This window comes from Gorilla gorilla, chromosome 20 (genome assembly GCF_029281585.2).
Source record: "Gorilla gorilla gorilla isolate KB3781 chromosome 20, NHGRI_mGorGor1-v2.1_pri, whole genome shotgun sequence".
Lineage (NCBI taxonomy): Eukaryota > Metazoa > Chordata > Mammalia > Primates > Hominidae > Gorilla > Gorilla gorilla.
Window position 1 is genome coordinate 20,799,259 of NC_073244.2, and position 19,060 is coordinate 20,818,318.

A 19,060-nucleotide genomic window follows, 5' to 3' on the forward strand; every position below is an offset into this window, starting at 1 on the left:
AACAACCCAAATGTCCATCAATGGATGGATGGATTAAAAAAAAAAAAGTGATGTATTCATACAATAGAATAGTATTCAACCATGAAAAAGAATGAAATATTGATAAATGCTACGGCATGCATGAACCTCAAAAGCATTATGCTAGTGAAAGGAGCTAGACTAGATGGTCACATATTGTATGATTCCATTTATGTGAGATATCCTGATTAGGAAAATCCATGGAAACAGAAAGCAGATTAGTGGCTGCCAGGGGTTGGAGGAAGGGAGGAATGAGGAGTGGTTTCTTACCATGTGCAGTGTTCACTTTTGGGCTGATGCAAGCATTTTAGAAATAGAGGTGACGGTTGTATAACTTTCTGAATATACTAGATTCTACTGAAACACACACTTTTAAAATTTTTTTCTTATTTTAATTTTTAATTTTAATTTTTTTGTTTGAGATGGAGTGGCACTCTGTCTCACGTAGGCTGGAGTGCAGTGGTGCAGTGGCTCACTGCAACCTCTGCCTCCCAAGCTCAAGTGATTCTCCTGCCTCAGCCTCTTGAGTAGCTAGGATTACAGGTGTGCGCCACCACGCCTGTCTAATTTTTGTATTTTCAGTAGAGATGGGGTTTCACTATGTTGGCCAGGCTGGATTTGAACTCCTGACCTCAAGTGATCCACCCATTTCAGCCTCCCAAAGTGCTAGGATTACAGCTATGAGCGCCTGGCATTACAGGCACGCCCCACGTGAAACAGACACTTTAAAGTGGTGAACTTGATGTTATGTGAATTTTATCTTAATAAAATTAATGCTATATGCATTTTCATGCTTTAAAAATTATTATGCAGGCCGGGCGTGGTGGCTCACGCCTGTAATCCCAGCACTTTGGGAAGCCGAGGCAAGTGGATTACGCACAAGGTTGGGAGATCGACAGACCATCCTGGCTAACACGGTGCAACCCCATCTCTACTAAAAAATACAAAAAATTAGCTGGGCGTGGTGGCGGGCACCTGTAGTCCCAGCTACTCGGGAGGATGAGACAGGAGAATGCTGTCAACCCAGGAGGCGGAGCTTGCAGTGAGCCGGGATCATGCCACTGCACTCCAGCCTGGGCGACAGAGTGAGACTCTGTCTCAACAAAACAAAACAAAACAAAACAAACAAACAAAAACAAACAAGAAAGAAATCATACTTAGAGATCAAATGATATTAATTTATAGTATTCCAAATTAAATAAATTGTTCTCTTTTGAAGTGATTTCTATTTTGTTATTTTAAATTCTTCATCATAATTATTTACTGCTGATAATTCATATTACAATGAAAATGCATGTTATTTATGCACTTCTTTTTCCTTTCCTTTCCTTCTTTCTATTCTTCCTTCTTCCTCTACTCCTCTCCTCCTCCTCCTGTGCTCCTCCTCCTCTCCTCCTCTCCTCCGCTCTTTCTCCTCTCCTCCTCCTCCTCTTCTCCTCCTCTCCTCCTCCTCCTCCTCTCCTCCTCCTCCTCTCCTCCTCCTCCACCTCCCCTCCTCCTCCTCTCCTCTTCCTTTCCTCCTCCTACTCCTCTCCACCTCCTCTCCTCCTCTTCCTCTCCTCTTTCTCCTCTCTTCCTCCTCCTCTCCTCTTCCTCATCTCCTTCTCCTCTTCTCCTCCCCCTCTCCTCCTCTCCTTCTCCTCTCTTCCTCCTCACCTCCTCCTCTCCTCCTAGTCTCCTCCTCCTCCTCTGTTCCTCCTCCTACTCTCCTCCTCCTCTTCTCCTCCTCCTGCTCCTCCTCTTCTCCTCCTCCTGCTCCTCCTCTCCTCCTCCTCCCCTCCACTTCTCCTCCTCCTCTCCCCCTCCACTCATCCTCTTCTCCTCCTCATCCTCCCCTCCTCCTCTCTGCTCATCCTCCCCTCCTCCTCCCCTCTTCCTCCTCCCCTCCTCCTCCCCTCCTCTTCCTCCTCTCCTCCCCCTCCTCCTCCTCTCCTCCTCCTCTCCTCCTCTTCTCCTCCCCCTCCTCCTCTCCTCCTCCCCTCCTCCTGCTCCTCTCCTCCTGCTCCTCTCCCCCTCCTCCTCTCCTCCTCCTCTCCTCCTCTTCCTCTCCTCCTCTTCTCCTCCTCATCTACTCCTCCTCTCCTCCTCCTCCACCTGTCCTCCTCCTCTTCTCTTCTTCCTCCTCTTCTCTTCTTCCTCCTCCTCTCCTCCTCCTCCTGTCCTCTGCCTCCCCCTCTCCTCCTCCTCTCCTCCTCCTCTCCTGCCCCTCCTCCTCCTCTCCTCCCCCTCCTCCTCTTCTCCTTCTCCTCTCCACTTCCTCTCCTCCTCGTCTCTTCCTCCTCTCCTCTCCTCCTCCTCTTCTTTTCCTCTCCTCCTCCTCTCTTCCTCCTCTCCTCTTCCTCTCCTTCTCCTCTCCTCTTCCTCTCCTTCTCCTCTCCTCTTCCTCTCCTTCTCCTCTCCTCTTCCTGCTCCTCTCATCCTCCTCTCCTCCTCCTTCTCTCCTCTTCCTGCTCCTCTCCTCCTCCTCTCCTCCTCCTCCTCTCCTCCTCCTCTCCTGCCCCTCCTCCTCCTCTCCTCCCCCTCCTCCTCTCCTCCCCCTCCTCCTCTCCTCCCCCTCCTCCTCTTCTCCTCCTCCTCTCCTCTTCCTCTCCTCCTCCTCTCTTCCTCCTCTCCTCCTCCTCCTCTTCTTTTCCTCTCCTCCTCCTCTCCTCTTCCTGCTCCTCTCGTCCTCCTCTCCTCCTCCTCCCCCTCTCCTCCTCCCCCTCTCCTCCTCCCCTCTCCTCCTCCCCTCCTCCCCCTCTCCTCCTCCCCTCTCCTCCTCCCCTCCTCCTCCTCTCCTCCTCCTCCTCTCTTTCTCCTCCTCTCCTCCTCTTCCTCTCCTCCTCTTCCTCCTCTCCTCCTCCTCCACTCCATCTCCTGCTCTCCTCCTTCCCCCTCCTCCTTCCCCTCTCCTCCTCCCCCCTCCATCTCCTGCTCTCCTCCTTCCCCCTCCTCCTTCCCCTCTCCTCCTCCCCCCTCCTACTCCCATCTCCTCCTCCTCTCCTCCTCCTCTCCTCCCCCCTCCTCCTCTGCCTCCTCCTCTCCTCCTCCTTGTCTCCTCCTCCTACCCTCCTCCTTCCCTCTTCCTCCTCTCCTCCTCCTCTCTTCCTCCTTCTCTCCTTCTCCTCCTCTCCTTCCCCTCCTCTCCTCCTCCCCCTCTCCTCTTCCTCTCCTCCTCTTCTTTTCCTCCTCTCCTCCTCCTTCTCTCCTCCTCCTTTTCTCCTCCTCCTCTCTTTCTCCATTCCTCCTCCTCCTCTCCTCCTTCTTCTCTCCTCCTCCTTCTCTCCTCCTCCACTCCTCCTCTTCCTCCTCTCCTCCTCCTTCTCTCCTCCTCCTCTCCTCCCCATCCTGTCCTCCTCCTCCCGTCCTCTTCCTCTTGTCCTCCTCCTCCCATCCTCTTTCCTCCTCTTCCTCCCCCCTCCTCTCCTCCTCTCCTCCCCCTCCCGTCCTCCCCCTCCTGCCCTCTTCCTCCTTTTTCTTCCTCTTTATCCTCCTCCTCGTCTTCACCTCCTCCTCCTTCTCTTCTTCTTCTTCTTCTTCTTCCTCCTCCTCCTCCTCTTCATCTTCTCTTCTTTGAGATGGGTCTTGCCCTGTAAACCAGGCTGGAGTATAGTGATGCAATCATAGTTCACTGCAGACTCAACCTCCTGGGCTCAAGCGATCCTTTCACCTCAGCCTCCCAACTAGCTGGGACCACAGTTGTGCCATCACATCTGTCTAATTTAAAAGATTTTTTTTTTTGGTAGAGATTGAGTATTGCCATCTTATCCAGACTGGTATGTATTTCTTTTTAATCTCTTATTTTAGTTTGTCGATGAGAGTAACACTGATATACAGGTGTGGTCACTTGGCTCTGATGGGACTGGGAAAGGAAGGAGACAGAAAACATGCAGAGCTGGAGTCTGGGGCAGACCCAGGGACCTACCTGTGCCTGCAGGAAAACTGAAGTTCGAGAGCCCATTGGAAAGGTTCTTGCTCAGGCCTCTGAGGACATCCTCTAGGCCATCCAGCAGGTGACTGGCCACACAGTGCTGCTGTAAGCGGGGCAGGGTCTCCAGGTCCCCAGGGGCCTCCAGCAGCTCATCCAGCGCCTGTAAGATGCTCTGGAGGGATGTGGACACAGACCTAGTGAGCCATGGGCCAGAGGGCCTGCATGAAGACTCCAACCGCTCAGCCCCAGGGAACAGATCCTAGAGACTGTCTATCTGGGGGATGAAGATGGCATTGGCGGCTGGGCGCGGTGGCTCACGCCTTTAATTCCAGCACTTTGGGAGGCCGTTGCGGGTGGGTCACAAGGTCAGGAGATCGAGACCATCCTGGCCAACATGGTGAAACCCCGTCTCTACTAAAAATACAAAAATTAGCCGGGCGTGGTGGCGTGTGCCTGTAGTCCTAGCTACTCAGGGGGCTGAGGGAGGAGAATCGCTTGAACCCGAGAGGCAGAGATTGCAGTGAGCTGAGATCGGGCCACTAAACTCTGGACTGGCGACAGAGTGAGACTCCGTCCAAAAAAAAAAAAAAATGACATTGGATGGGATTCCCTAGGTGATCCTTGACCCTGGTTATGGCCCCTCAGAGGCCAACACTTCTCTCCAATATCAACGCTGACCTAAACCCAAAGTCCAGGGAAAGCAAGAGGAAAGATATTAAGCGCACTTGGGTGTCCAATAGCTTCCACCAGCCCTGAAAGATGCCGGGAATCAGACCAGCACCCACTGCATTGGGTCCTGTCCCCTCCCAGACCCAAACTGCCCCAGGCCTCTGTGGGATGCAGACACCTTCCTCCCCTGCCCCCTTGCCCTGGGTCCTGCCCTTACCTGGATGGTGTTATTGGCCAAGCCTGGCTTGTAGTCTCTGCCCAGGTCCTGGACTTTGTCGAAGAATCGGGAAAGCGTCTGCAGAGAGAGGAGATGTGGGGGTCAGAGAGCCTGGACGGTGGGTGGGAAGTTTAGAACAAGGAGACGGATGCAGTGCTGTGTGGATGGAGTTCCCGCTGCCTCGTCCCTGTGGGGGCCACTCACCTGGCTGTGGACTCCAGGGGGCGGGGTCCAGGTGGAGAAAGTCATATCTGTAGGGAACAAGACAAGCGGCTCATTAGGCGGGAGCGTGTCAGTGTGGGTGTTGGGAGTTGGGGAGCTTCTAGGGTCAGGTCATACCTTCACAGACAGTGTCCTTTTGGTTATTCGGGATTCCGTGTCTGGGCTTCCAGCCTGGGCGGCAGCGGCAGCTGTATGAACCCACGGTGTTGAAGCAGACGGTGGAGCTGTCACACTGATGCTGCCCGGAGCTGCACTCGTCCACATCTGAGGACAGGAAGAAGGTGGTCAGGCCCTGCACCAGCCTGGAGAGGGTCCTGTCTCCTGTCTGTGCCCCCAGCTCGTTCTTCCCAGCATTAGTGCCCCCCTTGGAGAGGTGGATGCTGGGTTATGTAAGCGTGGAGAGGCCTCGGCACAGCAGGTGGGCCCCGTGCAGATGTGCAGGTTATGAATATGGTGAAACGCCTTCCTCCCAGTGAGTCATCAGCTGTTGCCTGGGGTCCCCTGAGCCTCCCTGCTCAGTACCCCAGCTCCTTCCGGAGGACCCCTGCTCTTTTCTCATCTAGCCTCAGAAGAATGAACGAACGCCTGGCACAGCCGGGTGCCTCCAGCGCTCATTCTGCTTGGTTTGTGTGGGCGCCGTTGAACATGTGATCAGATGTTTGTGGGTCGCTAGGAACGTGGGATCTGAGCTCTCGACCTTCACAGACAGTATTGTTTGGTCCATTGGGGGACCCCGGAATCGGTTGCCAGCCCGGGCGGCAGCGGCACTGATAGCTGCCCACGTTGTTGAGGCAGTGGGTGGAGCTGTGGCACGGGTTTTGTCCGGAGGTGCATTCATTCACATCTGAGGACAAAGCCAGAGGGTCAAACCCTGTCCCTGACCAGCCCGGGCCTGCCCTCCACTCACTGCACCCACTCCCCTATCTTTTCATTGCCTCAGACTGAAGACCATTATTGCACATGCCGCCACTTGGTGACCTTCAACTTCACCTTCAAAGCATCTTATGATGGTCTTCCTACCAGATGGGCACAGCAGGGACCATGGTCCCCAGTTTATAGGAGGTGAAACCAAAAGGGAAACTGAGTCATGGGAGCTAGACTTTCTGACTAAAATCTCTCTCCTGCTCCCTCCCTCACTATGGTGGAAGTTCCCCTTCTTAGAACTGGAAGTGACACCTTCTTCCACTCACACGTGACAGATGAGGAAGGGGTGAGGTCTGGGGGCCCACAAGGGCACTCCAAGCCCTGAAGGCCCTGCCGCCTCCCTGCCGTGTGGCGAGACCTTCCTGGGAGGTGAATCCTTAGGCAGGGGCTTAGCAGGTCCTTGACCTTGTGGGAACCTGCGGATCTTCTCCCTCCTCCTCGGCTGCTTTGGAGGACCTGCCTCAGCTCCATCCCCAGCTCCCATCCAGCCTCACAGCGTCTTCCTGGGGCCTCTACCTGTGCAGAGCTTCGGGTCCTCAGGTATGAACTTGAAGCCAGGCAGGCACTGGCACGTGTAGCTGCCGAGGGTGTTGACGCAGGTGCCGTAGCTTTTACAGAGCCTTGGGTTCTGTTGACATTCGTCCACATCTGCAAGAGGAAGGAGAGGGTGAAGGATGCCCGTAGCTGCGAGCAGCTTTCGGGGCTGAGGGTCCGCCATGTTTCCTGGCACGGAAGCATCTGGAAGGCACCACCGACTGCTCCCTTTTCTTTACTTTCTTTCTTTTTTTTTTTGAGACGGAGTCTTGCTCTGTCACCCAGGCTGGAGTGCAATTGCCTGATCTCAACTCACTGAAACCTCCGCCTCCCGGGTTCACACCATTCTCCTGCCTCAGCCTCCCGAATAGCTGGGACTACAGGCGCCCGCCACCATGCCCGGCTAATTTTTTGTATTTTTAGTATTAGACGGGGTTTCACCGTGTTAGCCAGGATGGTCTTGATCTCCTGACCTCGTGATCAGCCCACCTCGGCCTCCCAAAGTGCTGGGATTGCAGGCATGAGCCACCACGCCTGGCCATCTCCTCCCTTTTCTAATCCACACAGAGGTGTCCCATGGTGAGCATGGTGGCCCAGGCCTTCTGTTGTTCAGATGTGGCTGGAAGCATCTGAGTCCTCCCCATCTCCCCTGCCTCCCTGGGCAGCTCCCAGCTGGGGCAGGGATGTCCCAGCCACCTGTGTCCCAGCCTGAGGATTCAGGACAAAGTTCAGGGTGGGATTTTCTTGGGACCAAGTGCAGGGGGCATGCTGCTTGCCCAGGGAGGACCTGTCTTGGTTCCCAGTGGCAGTCCTGGGCCAAAGGACAGAGCCTTCCTGTGAATTAGAAAAAGGCCTCTCCTCTTCAAGTAGTCACAGTCATATCTGAGGAATGGCGAGTAGGCGGGTTTTCAGCTTCTGCTCACCCTCTTGGCTGGGCATCCATATGCAGTCAGCAGCCTATGCAACTGTACATGGTGGTCATGGGTCCTTCTCAGTGAGAACCCTCTGGTTTAGTCCATTTTGTGTTGCAAGAAAAGAAGTTTATTTGGCTCATGGTTCTGCAGGCTGTGTAAGATGCATGGCTCCAGCATCTGCTTCTGGTGGCCTTGATTTCCCCAGGACAGCTGCTCACTGGCTGAGTTATCAGAATCCCGGTGGCCCTAGCAGGATGGTGCTCTCCCATCCACACTAGCTCTGAGAGCCCAGCTCCAGGCACATGGACCAAGACTGGCCCCTGAGCCAGTCCCCAGGGGAGCATAAGTCTGGTGCTGCATAGGCCAGGGCTGCCTGGACAGTGGGTCCCAGGCCAGGGTGGACAGTGGGAACCGACATACAGCTGGGTTGCCCCAGGGCTGTGAAGGTGCCTTTTTTTGATCCTCAGGAAGGTGTCTTGGAAATGGCAGGATGTAGTGAGAATCCATAGCTGAGAAAGACTGGCCCTGGGTGAAGGTTTAGTGGCTGGAGAGGGGCACAGATGCTGATGGGCAAAGATGGAGGTGTATCTGTCATCTCATCTCTTGGCATTCCACCAGGGACACAGACCTATTTCTGAATGGTTCCACTCCCATGGGATCTGGGTTGACCTCCTGGGAGAGGATCAGGCTTGGAGCAATGGCCCTGATGTTAACCTCTCTTGCCATTGGGTCCACACTAGTGCCTCTTCCATTCACTCAACTCTCCAAGTATGTTTGGGGAGTCCATGTCACTGTGCCTACCGTTAGCCACAACATCCTCCAGTGCACTCAGGTGGACCAAAACTATCAGGAAGGGTCAGGGCAGTCTCGCTCAGTGAAAGGGACAGAGACTGAGTGGCAGAAAAAGAGGTCAGGGCTCCACGAGGCATCTTCTCCAGGTGGGGTTGTTGGCCAGTGGCAGGTTCGACTGGGGACAGTGGCCCTGCCTTCAAATCTCCCTCCTCCTTCATTTCTGGACAGGGTGCCTGGGTCCATGATGAGCTGGGGGATCAGAGAGAGTTCCAGGTGAGCAGAGCTGTGTGGAGACTGTCTCATCCTGGCAGTCACTGATGATAGCAGAGAGAATGGATACTGCGCTGGAATGCACCACGCAGTGAGCTCATCGAATATCCTGAGTGCCAGCCCCCTTTTTGTTTTGTACAAATAAGATACCAGGCCGGACGTGGTGGCTCACGCCTGCAATCCCAGCACTTTGGGAGGCTGAGACGGGCGGATCACTTGAGGCCAGGAGTTCGAGACCAGCCTGGCCAACATGGTGAGACACCCCCCCCCCCATCTTTACTAATAAAACAAAACAAAACAAACAAATAAGATGCCAGATGGGCAGGGGGATATTCTGAGCTTTTGGAAGTGACCCTCTGTGGAGGGTTCTGAACCTTGAGGTTTGGATAGCAACAGGTGACCAGGTGTTTGGGGCGGCCCTGTGATGCCTGGAGTAAGTGGGGCAAGGAGCTGAGGGAGTGGCCCCAGGTCTCCTGCCTATGAGGCCTGTGACACCAGGTAGACAAAAAAAACAAGAATGCTGAGGGGTGAGGGGGATGCAGACAGGGCCCCACCGAGCCCTTCCCTGAGCTGGGGCTTCAAGAGGCAGGTCCTGCTCTGAACTAGCAGGCTGTTCTGTGCTGATGGGGTCCATGAGAGCCCTCTCCCACTTCATCCTGCTCATCTGTGTCTCTGCCTATCCACCAACTAAGCCCCCTCTCTCAGTGTTGGCCTCTTTTCTTTTCTCTCTTCTCTTCTCTCCTTTTCTTTTCTTTTTTTCGGAGATGGAGTCTCGCTCTGTCGCCCAGGCTGGAGTGCAGTGGTGCCATCTCGGCTTACTGCAAGCTCCTCCTCCCAGGTTCACACCATTCTCCTGCCTCAGTCTCTGATTAGCTGGGACTACAGGTGCCCGCCACCACGCCCAGCTAATTTTTTTGTATTTGTAGTAGAGACGGGGTTTCACCATGTTAGCCAGGATGGTCTCGATCTCCTGACCTTGTGATCCGCCCACCTCGGCCTCCCAAAGTGCTAGGATTACAGGCATGAGCCACTGCGCCCGGCCAGTGCTGACCTGTTTCTAACATGGCAACACACCTCCTCAATAATTACAAACACCACCTGTGCATGCGGTGATACAGTTTGGATATTTGTCCCCTCCAAATCTCACGTTGAAATGTGATCCCCAGTGTTGGAGATGGAGCCTCGTGGGAGGTGTTTGGGTCCTGAGTGCAGATCCCTTGTGAACATCTCGGTGCTGTCCTTGGGTCATGAGTGAGTTCTCGCCTTGTTAGTTCCCATGAAAACTGCTTGTTGGAAAAAGCCTGGTATCTCCTCCCTTCTCTCTTGCTTCCTTCCTCTTGCCATGGGATGCCAGCTTCCCCTTTCCCTTCTGCCAAGAGTGGAAGCTCCCTAAGGCCCTCATCAGAAGCAGATGCTGGAGCCATGTGTCTTATATGGCCTGCAGAACCATGACCCAAATCAGCTTCTTTTCTTTATACATGATCCAGCCTCATGTATTCCTTTATAGCAACACAACATGGACTAAAACAGAGGCTCTCACTGAGAAGGACCCATGACCACCACGTACAGTCGTGTAGGTTGCTGACTACATATGGATGCCCAGCCAAGGGGGTGAGCAGAGGCTGAAAACCTCTCCATTCCCCAAATGGGGCTGTGTCTACCTGGAGAGGAGAGGCCTTTCTGTTTCTCTTTTTCTTCTTCTTTCTTTCTTTTCTTTTCTTCTTCTTCTTTTTTTTTTTTTTTTTTTTTTTTGAGACAGAGTCTTGCTCTGTCACCCAGGCTGGAGTGCAATAGTGAGATCCTGGCTCACTGCAACCTCTGCCTCTGGGTTCAGGTGATTCTCCTGCCTCAGCCTCCTGAGTAGCTGGGATTACAGGTGCCCACCACCATGCCTGGCTAACTTTTGTATTTTTTAGTAGAGATGGGGTTTCACTGTGTTTGTCAGGCTGGTCTTGAACTCCTGACCTCAGGTGATCCACCCGCCTCAGCCTCCCAAAGTGCTGGGATTACAGGCGTGAGCCACTGTGCCTGGCCCGGAGAGTCCTTTTTCTAATTCACAGGAAGGCTCTGTCCTTTGGTCAAGATATGTGCATGCAATGTAGCATCTGTTCACAGGGGACCCCTGTGAACCAGCCCCCCTGCTGGGCTCTATGCAGCTGCGTGCTCTCAGAACGTACACCTCTGCTCTGTCCTCACTTTCCTCCAACCAGGGAGGCTCTACTGACTGCAGGGAGGACAGGAGGGACAGGGCTGGGAACAGGAGCACTGCCACTTTTCTCTTTACAGCAGGGCAGGTCTGCTGAACCCCCTTAATGTCCCCTGGGATCCTTGGCTCAGCCTCAGCTTCTTCATTTCCTGCCTTTGCTCACCTTCCCTTCCCACTCTGTGTACTCTGTGTTAATCTCCCTTCTCTGTCCACCTGCTACTGGTTCCCATCTGGCCTTGCAGATGTCTGAAGCTCCCTCCTGCGCCCAACTAGTTCCCACTGGAAAGAAGGCAAAGCAGAGTGATGCATGGGGGCCTGGCTTTGCCTGGGCTGGAGCTGCAGTGTGGAATAAGACCATGGCAAGGGATGAAGCAGGCTGTGTCGAAATAGATTTCTTCTGAGTGCCAGCCAGGAGTGTGGCCCCACAGGAGCCCAGCTTGTCTGAACAACTCCTAAAAGGCATCCATTGCTTATTTATTTATTTATTTATTTATTTATTTATTTATTTATTTATTTATTTTAGATGGAGTCTTGCACTGTCACCAGGCTGGAGTGCAGTGGCACGATCTCCGCTCACTGAAACCTCCGACTCCCTGGTTCAAGTGATTCTCCTGCCTCAGCCTCCTGAGTAGCTGGGATTACAGGCACCCACAACTGCACCCGGCTAATTTTCGTACTTTTAGTAGAGACACGGTTTCACCATGTTGGCCAGGATAGTCTCGATCTCCTGACCCCGTTATCCATCCGCCTTGGCCTCCCAAAGTGCTGGGATTTACAGGCATGACCCACCGCGCCAGGCTAATTTTCATATTTTTAGTAGAGACAGGGTTTCACCATGTTGGCCAGGATAGTCTCGATCTCCTGACTCCGTGATCCATCCGCCTCGGCCTCCCAAAGTGCTGGGATTACAGTGCATAATAACGTTTAAAGAATGAAGATGCGTGTAGCACCTGCTGTGTGCTGGGCTCTGTTAGAAGCACCTATTCTTTCCTTGGTCCTCCTAGAAGGCATACAAGTAGGCACCATTATTATCATCCTCATTGTATAGATGGGTAAACCAAGGCTCTAAGAGCAGTAGTGATGTTGGTAATATCATTTAGGTAACAGGTGGCAAAGCCAGGATTTGGGCCCAGGTAGCTGGTCCCAGAGTTTTCCCTTGGCCTTCACACCACGCTGCCTCTCTGGGCTGGCGAAACAGGTACATGCACACCTGTCTCATCTCAGACTCCAGGAACTGAACCTACACTTGGGTACCTGCTCCCTGGATGCTGCAGAAACAGCTCTGGTGACCCCAAACCTCATGGACAGTGGTGATGGAGGATGTGGGGTGGTTCTTACCTTGACACGTGTTCTCGCTCTCATTCTTGAATGTTTTTGCCCCAGAAACAGGCTCATATCCTGGACTGCACATGCAGTCGTAGCTCCCCTCTGTGTTCCAGCAGTCCGAGAATCTTCCGCATGACACTTTCGACGGTGTTGCACACTCGTTGATGTCTGGAACACAACAGGACAGGGGGTCATCTCCCAAAGATGTGAGTTCCGTCAGGGCAGAGACCCCCGTCCTGACTCCCCAACATGGGGCCTGCTGCTTAGTATCTTTCGGAAAGGATCTCAAGTTGCACTGCACAGGCTGTGCTGCAGCTGGAGCAGGCCATTCCTGAAGACCACACTTGATCTCAGTTATCTGGCTGGCATCCTAGATTTGGACACAGTGGACAGTGCTGAGGTGGGGGATGGACAGGAAGCACCATATCCCCATCCCCAGTCTTTTCGTAGAAATTTAAACCCCATGGCAGCCAGGTGCAGTGGCTCATACCTGTAATCCCAGCACTTTGGGAGGCCGAGGCCGGCAGATCACTTGAGGTCAGGAGTTCGAGACCAGCCTGCCAACATGGCAAAACCCCATCTCTACTAAAAATACAAAAACTAGCCGGGCATGGTGGTGCATGCCTGTAATCCCAGCTACTCGGGAGGCTGAGGCAGAAGAATCGCTTGAACCTGGGAGGTGGAGGTTGCGGTGAGCCGAGATCGCGCCACTGCACTCCTCAGCCTGGGCAACACAGTGAGACTCCATCTAAAAAAAAAAAAAAAAGAAAGAAAAAAAAAGAAAAAGAAGGGAGAAAAAAAACCTACGGCCAGAATGTACCCCCTTCCCAGTCTTAACGGTAAACTGAGGCACAGACTCCAGATTCCTGAGCATGCAGCTTCTCTCTCTCCAGGAAGCCATGCCTATTCACTTCTTACTTCTCCCCTTCATATTTTTTCCTTTTTCCTCCCTTCCTTCCTTCCTTCCTTCCTTCCTTCCTTCCTTCTTTCCTCCCTCCCTCTCTCCCTCCTTTCCTTTTCTCTTTCTTTCCCTCCCTCCCTCTCTCTCTTTTTCTTTTCTTCTCTTTTCTTTCTCTCCTCTCTTTCTGTCTTTTTTTTTTTTTTTTGAGATGGATGGGGTCTTGCTCTTGTCTCCCAGGCTGGAGTGCAATGGTGTGATCTCGGATCACCGCAACCTCCATCTCCCAGGTTCAAGCGATTCTCCTGCCTCAGCCTCCCGAGTAGCTGGGATTACAGGGGACCATCACCACACCTGGCTAATTTTTTGTGTTTTTAGTATAGAGATGGGGTTTCACCGTGTTGGCCAGGCTGGTCTCGAACTCCTGACCTCAGGTAATCCACCCACCTTGGCCTCCCAAAGTGCTGGGATTACAGGCATGAGCCACCACACCTGGCCTCTTTCTTTGTTTCTTTCTTTTTCCTGACACAGGATCTCACTCTGTTGCCCAGGCTAGAGTGCAATGGTGCAATCATAGCTCACTGCAACCTCAAACTCCTGGGCTCAAACAATCCTCCCGCCTCAGTCTTCTGAGTAGCTGGGACTCCAGGTGTGTGCCACCATGCGCGGCTATTTTGTGTATTTTTTGTAGAGACAGGGTCTCACCATGTTGCCCAGGCTGGTCTTGAATTCCTGGCCTCAAATGATCCACCCGCCTCAGCCTCCCAAAGTGCTGGGATTACAGGTGGGAGCCACCACACCTGCCCTCTTTCTCTTTTCTCTGGCCATGATGATAGTCTGGAAGGTAAGGCTGTGGCCCCTCACAACAACCTCTGTCCCCCACTGGCTGGGCAATGCCTCATAATCCCGGATGTCCCCTGCGCTGCCCTCAAGCCTCTGTACCATCACAAGTCTCCGTGGGGGTGGTGATGATCTCAGAAAAAGAGCTGAACCCTGGATTGCAGCGACAGGCGGTGGCATTGACACACGAGGAGTTCTGAGGGCACCACCGGGCACAGCCTGCAAGAGCAGGGAGCACGGTCAGAAGGTGAGGGGCAAGGGGATACACAAAAAGGGGGCATTGGGGGAGATGGGGCAGGGCGCTGAGTTTCCCTTGCACAAGCCCTCTCTTTCCCTGGGCTGAAGGGGGCTGGGCGGGGGTCCAGGGCCCTCCCCTGGCTCTGGCTGTGGACTGTGCTTTCTGCTTCCCAGCAGACTCACCCCTGGAGTCCTGGGTTTCAGCTCCCGGCAGAGTCAGCCAGACACAGAATGCTGCAACAGAGAAAGGAAAGGGGGTCAGAGGGGATCCCAGGGTGGGAAAGGAGGCGTAAGGGTGATGCATTTTGGGGGAGGAGGATGCTGAACCCCCCTCAGGCTCAGATCCTGACGGTCGTTCAGAGTGAGCAGATGTCATGTCCCACTCAGATGCTCAAAGCCAAAGAGTCTGTCACCCTGTCCTCATGGGGGTGGGTTTTGTTTTGTTTTGTTTGACACAGGGTCTCTCTCGGTCACCCAGGCTGGGGTGCAGTGATGCGATTATAGCTCACTGCAGCCTCCAATTCCTAGGCTCAGGCGATCCCCCTGCCTCACGCTCCCGAGTAGCTGGGACCACAGGTGAGTACCGCCATATTTTAAATTTTCTTTCTTTCTTTCTTTCTTTCTTTCTTTCTTTCTTTTTGAGACAGGGTCTTGCTCTGTCGCCCAGGCTGAAGTGCAATGGTGCGATCTCGGCTAATTGCAATCTCTACCTCCTGGGTTCAAGCAATTCTCCTGCCTCAACCTCCCAAACAGCTGGGACTACAGGCACCCACCACGGTGCCTGGCTAATTTTTTGTATTTTTAGTGAGATGGGGTTTCACCATATTGGCCAGGCTGGTCTCGAACTCCTGACCTCAGGTGATCTGCCAGCCTTGGCCTCCCAAAGTGCTAGGATTACAGGTGTGAGCCACGGCTCCCAGCTCAAAAATTTTAAAATAATTTATTTATTTTTATTATTTATTTTTTTTTTGAGATGGAGTCTCCCTTTGTCGCCCAGGCTGGAATGCAGTGGTGCAATCTTGGCTCACTGCAATCTCCACCTCCTGGGTTCAAGCAGTTCTCCTGCCTCAGCCTCTTGAGTGGCTGGGACTACAGGCATGACCCACCATGCCCAGCTAGTTTTTGTATTTCTTAAGTAGAGATGGGGTTTCACCATGTTGGCCAGGCTGGTCTTGAACTCCTAACCTCAGGTGATCTGCCCGCCTTGGCCTCTCAAAGTGCTGGGATTACAGGCATGAGCCATCACGCCTGGCCAAAAAAATTAAAAATAATTTAAAAAGTTATTTTAGAGACAGAGTCTTGCTCTGTTGCCCAGGCTGATCTTGAACTCCTGGCCTCAAGCGATCCTCCTGCCTCAGCCTCCCTAGCTTGGCTTGGGGGTGAGGTTTAAGGAACTGAGGAGTAGGAAAGGGCCATGAGCCTGGTGGGGGTCTCAGCTCCAGCTGCCGCTCTTCTGACTTGGGGGGTGTCTGGTGTGCCTGAGCATTTACTGCCATCTTCATTTCTTTAGATAAAAATGAAGGCATGGTCAGGCACGGTGGCTCGGGCCTGTAATCCCAGCACTTTGGGAGGCCAAGGTGGGCAGATCATCTGAGGTCGGGAGTTCGAGACCAGCCTGCCCAATACGGTGAAACCTCGTCTCTACTAAAAATACAAAACATCAGCTGGGCGTGGTGGCAGACTCCTGTTACCCAACTACTTGGGAGATTGAGGCAGGAGAATCGCTTGAACCCAGGAGGCGGAGGTTGCAGCAAGCTGAGATCGTGCCACTGCACTCCAGCCTGGGCGACAGAGCAAGGCTCCGTCTCAGAAAAAAAAAAAAAAAAAAAAATGATGGCGCTGGATCCCCCAGGCTCTAAGATGCCCTGGACCCGCATGCTTCCTCAGGGACACAGGTGCACACACACCACAACCGCCGCCAGCCCTGGCGGCCCATCCTGAAACCCAGTGGTGATATTTCACCCCGGGCGCCCCTCCCACAGGAAAACGCTGTGGCCGCCTGTTGGGGTGCACGTGGAGCTGCGGTTCCCAGCGCTCAGGGAGTTCCTCTTTCCAAGGCATGTCCTGGCGGACCCTCCTCAGGTCACCAGGGGCTTTAGAGATGGGGACCTAGGCATCTCCTTGTTGTTCACCAGAGAGAGAGACAAAGAGGCAGAGGTAGAGAGAAAACAGAGATTAGAGAGATAGAGAGACTGAAAGAGAGACAGAAGGAGAGAGACAGAGAGAGAGAGAGAAAGAAGGGAGAAGCTAGGGGTACCCTGCAGTGGAGAAGTCCTGGCCTCTATTTTCCCCGCCCCCCGCCCATGTCTTTCTATGCGCTATATTAAGAGCAGTGGCTCTGGGGTCCCAGCACTCACTTTTTGCCCCTTTCCTTCCCCCGTGCCTCAGTTTCCCCTCTTAGGGAGCAGATGCCAAACTGGCTCCAGTAGAAAGCTTGAGGATCCCTCCGGGCATGGTAGCAGGCTCCGAGAGCACCCTGGAGTTCCTGCCGGGGTGTGGGGGTGCCCAAGCACCACCAGCCCCTCTCGCCGTGTGCCCGTGAGTGCCTGCTTGACCATGTGGCTGTCTCCATCGCCGGCCCCACCGACACCAGCGGCGCCTCCCGTTTCTCAGACGCATCCAAGGGGTCCCGCTGGAGCTTCCTCGCTACCACCCCCAGCGGGGCCACAAAGTACTTACCGAGAAAGACGCGGCCTCCCATGGTTCGAGCTGAGCTGCCGGCAGGAGCAGCAGGGGAAAGAGTGAGTGGGACAGGGCTGTCCCGTCTCCACAGGCTGGGCAGCTGTGCAGGCTGTCCCGAGGCCAGGACTTTATAAAGGAGGGGGGACGGACAGCCGCTGGCCCAGGGCCCTCCCCGGAACTGGCGGTGCAGCTGGAAGCCAGCAGGAAAGTGCAATAAAAACACAGGCCCAGGGGCGCTGCACACACACACACACACACACACACACACACACACACACACACACGTGTACTGGCTCAGCAAGAATGAAATGCAACCTACTATAAAAATCCCTCTGCTGGAGTTTCCACCATGTGGCTCTGACCAACCCTCTGGCCTGTGTGTGTTCCAGGCTGGCTGCTGTGCAGGGGAAGGTGTGGCAGCCGGGCGGGGCGGTCTCGCCCAGGGCCACTTGGCTCTTCCCTGGGCAGGCACGCAGGGGCCTTGTCAGAAATAGCTCTGGGCTCCCACTTTGGTAGGGCTCGCCCTGTGCCCAGAGCTTTGGCATGCCAGAGTTGGCAGAGCCTGCGTCCCAGCTGGCAGTATCTTCCCCTGCTGTTTTCCAGATGAGGAAACTGAGGCCAGGTACAGAGGCTCACGCCTGTGATCCCAGCACTCTGGGAGGGCGAGGCAGGAGGATCGCTTGAGCTGAGGAGTTTGAGACCAGCCTGGGCAACATGGCGAAGCTCGGTTTCTTTCTTTCTTTTTTAATTAATTAATTAATTAATTAAAATTTTTAGACTTTAAGTTCTAGGGTACATGTGCACAACGAGCAGGTTTGATACATAGGCATACATGTGCCATGTTGGCTCGCTGCACCTATCAACTCGTCATTTACATTAGGTATTTCTCCTAATGCAATTCCTCCCCCAGGCCCCCACCCCCCGACAGGCCCCAGTGTGTGATGTTTCCCGCCCTGTGTCCAAGTGTTCTCATTGTTCAATTCCCACCTATGAGTGAGAACATGTGGTGTTTGGTTTTCTGTTTCTGTTAGTTTGCTGAGAACGATGATTTTCAGCTTCATCCGTGTCCCTGCAAAGGACATGAACGCATCCTTTTTTATAGCTGCATAGTATTCCCTGGTGTATATGTGCCACATTTTCTTAATCCAGTCTATCATTGATGGACATTTGGGTTGATTCCAGGTCTTTGCTATTGTGAATAGTGCCGCAATAAACATACATGTGCATATGTCTTTATAGTAGCATGATTTATAATCCTCTGGGTATATACCCAGCAATGGGATCGCTGAGTCAAATGGTATTTCTAGTTCTGGATCCTTGAGGAATCACCACACTATCTTCCACAATGGTGAACTAATTTACATTCCCACCAACAGTGTAAAAGCATTCCTATTTCTCCACACCTGTGATCCCAGCACTCTGGGAGGCCGAGACAGGAGGATCGCTTGAGCTCAGGAGTTTGAGACCAGCCTGGGCAACATGGCAAAGCTCTGTTTCTTCAAAAAGAAAAAAAATTATCTGGGCTTGGTGGCAGACGTCTGTGGTCCCAGCTACTACTACTCAGGAGGCTGAGGCAGGAAGAATCACCCGAGCTGGGGAGTTTGAGGCTGCAGTGAGCTAAGATGGTGCCACTGCACTCCAGCTTGGGTGATAGAGTGAGACCCTGTGTCGCAAACAAAAAGAAAGAAAGAAAACTGAGGCATTACAGTGTCCACATAAAAGCCCAGGGAGGGAGAAGGGGCCCTCTTCCGATGCCAGGCAGGTGCCAAGAAGAGAAGCTTCACCACACAGAGCAGACCCCCCGGATCTTTCTGGTCTTTCTAAGCCAGTTTCCCCCTGTGGGAAACTTATATTTCAGAGGCCCCTGGGCACTTCGTTAATCAACAGAGAATCATGTGATAGGAGGGTTCTTTCCTTTCTGGATAAATCATATGATTAGCTTGTCTCTTGAGGTACGTAATCATTTTTTAAAACGCTATATATATTTTTAAGAGATCTTACTCTGTCACCCAGGCTGGAGTGCAGTGGCACCATCACAGCTCACTGCAGCCTCAAACTTCAGGGCTCAAGGGATCCTCCTGCCTCAGCCTCCTGAGGAGCTGGGACTACAGCTGTGCACCATCACGCCTGGCTAGTTTTCTCCTTAAGTGTTTTTTTTTTTTGTAGAGATGAGATCTCGCTATCCTGCCAAGAAAATGCTATTATTTATGGAGCACTTAATTTGTAGCAGGTCTGGTCCTAAGTGCTTTTTTATTTTTTAATCTATTTTAACTCATTTACTCCTTAAAACATCTGCAATGATGTTGTCATTCCCATTTGACAGAGGAGGAAACTGAGGCACAAGTGACTCACCCAGCTGAGACTCAGATCCACAGGCTGGCAGCCCAGCCCTGGAGTCCCT

General features: G+C 53.2%; 1 protein-coding gene across 1 annotated transcript in view; it reads right to left on the bottom strand.

Annotated features, from left to right (window-relative positions):
• The window catches only part of LOC101140763 (adhesion G protein-coupled receptor E2), a 35,132-nt gene extending 18,355 nt beyond the window's left edge, over nt 1-16,777 (bottom strand). Inside the window, exons 1-10 of the mRNA XM_055371990.2 lie at nt 16,657-16,777; nt 14,161-14,211; nt 13,843-13,959; nt 12,015-12,170; nt 6,477-6,608; nt 5,734-5,880; nt 5,154-5,300; nt 5,019-5,065; nt 4,815-4,892; nt 3,923-4,100 (exon numbers count right to left, since the gene is read on the bottom strand). Of these exons, the coding sequence (XP_055227965.2) occupies nt 3,923-4,100; nt 4,815-4,892; nt 5,019-5,065; nt 5,154-5,300; nt 5,734-5,880; nt 6,477-6,608; nt 12,015-12,170; nt 13,843-13,959; nt 14,161-14,211; nt 16,657-16,678 (1,075 nt within the window). The 5' untranslated portion in view covers nt 16,679-16,777. The remainder of the gene's footprint in view (nt 1-3,922; nt 4,101-4,814; nt 4,893-5,018; nt 5,066-5,153; nt 5,301-5,733; nt 5,881-6,476; nt 6,609-12,014; nt 12,171-13,842; nt 13,960-14,160; nt 14,212-16,656) is intronic.
• Nucleotides 16,778-19,060: the final 2,283 nt, after the last annotated feature.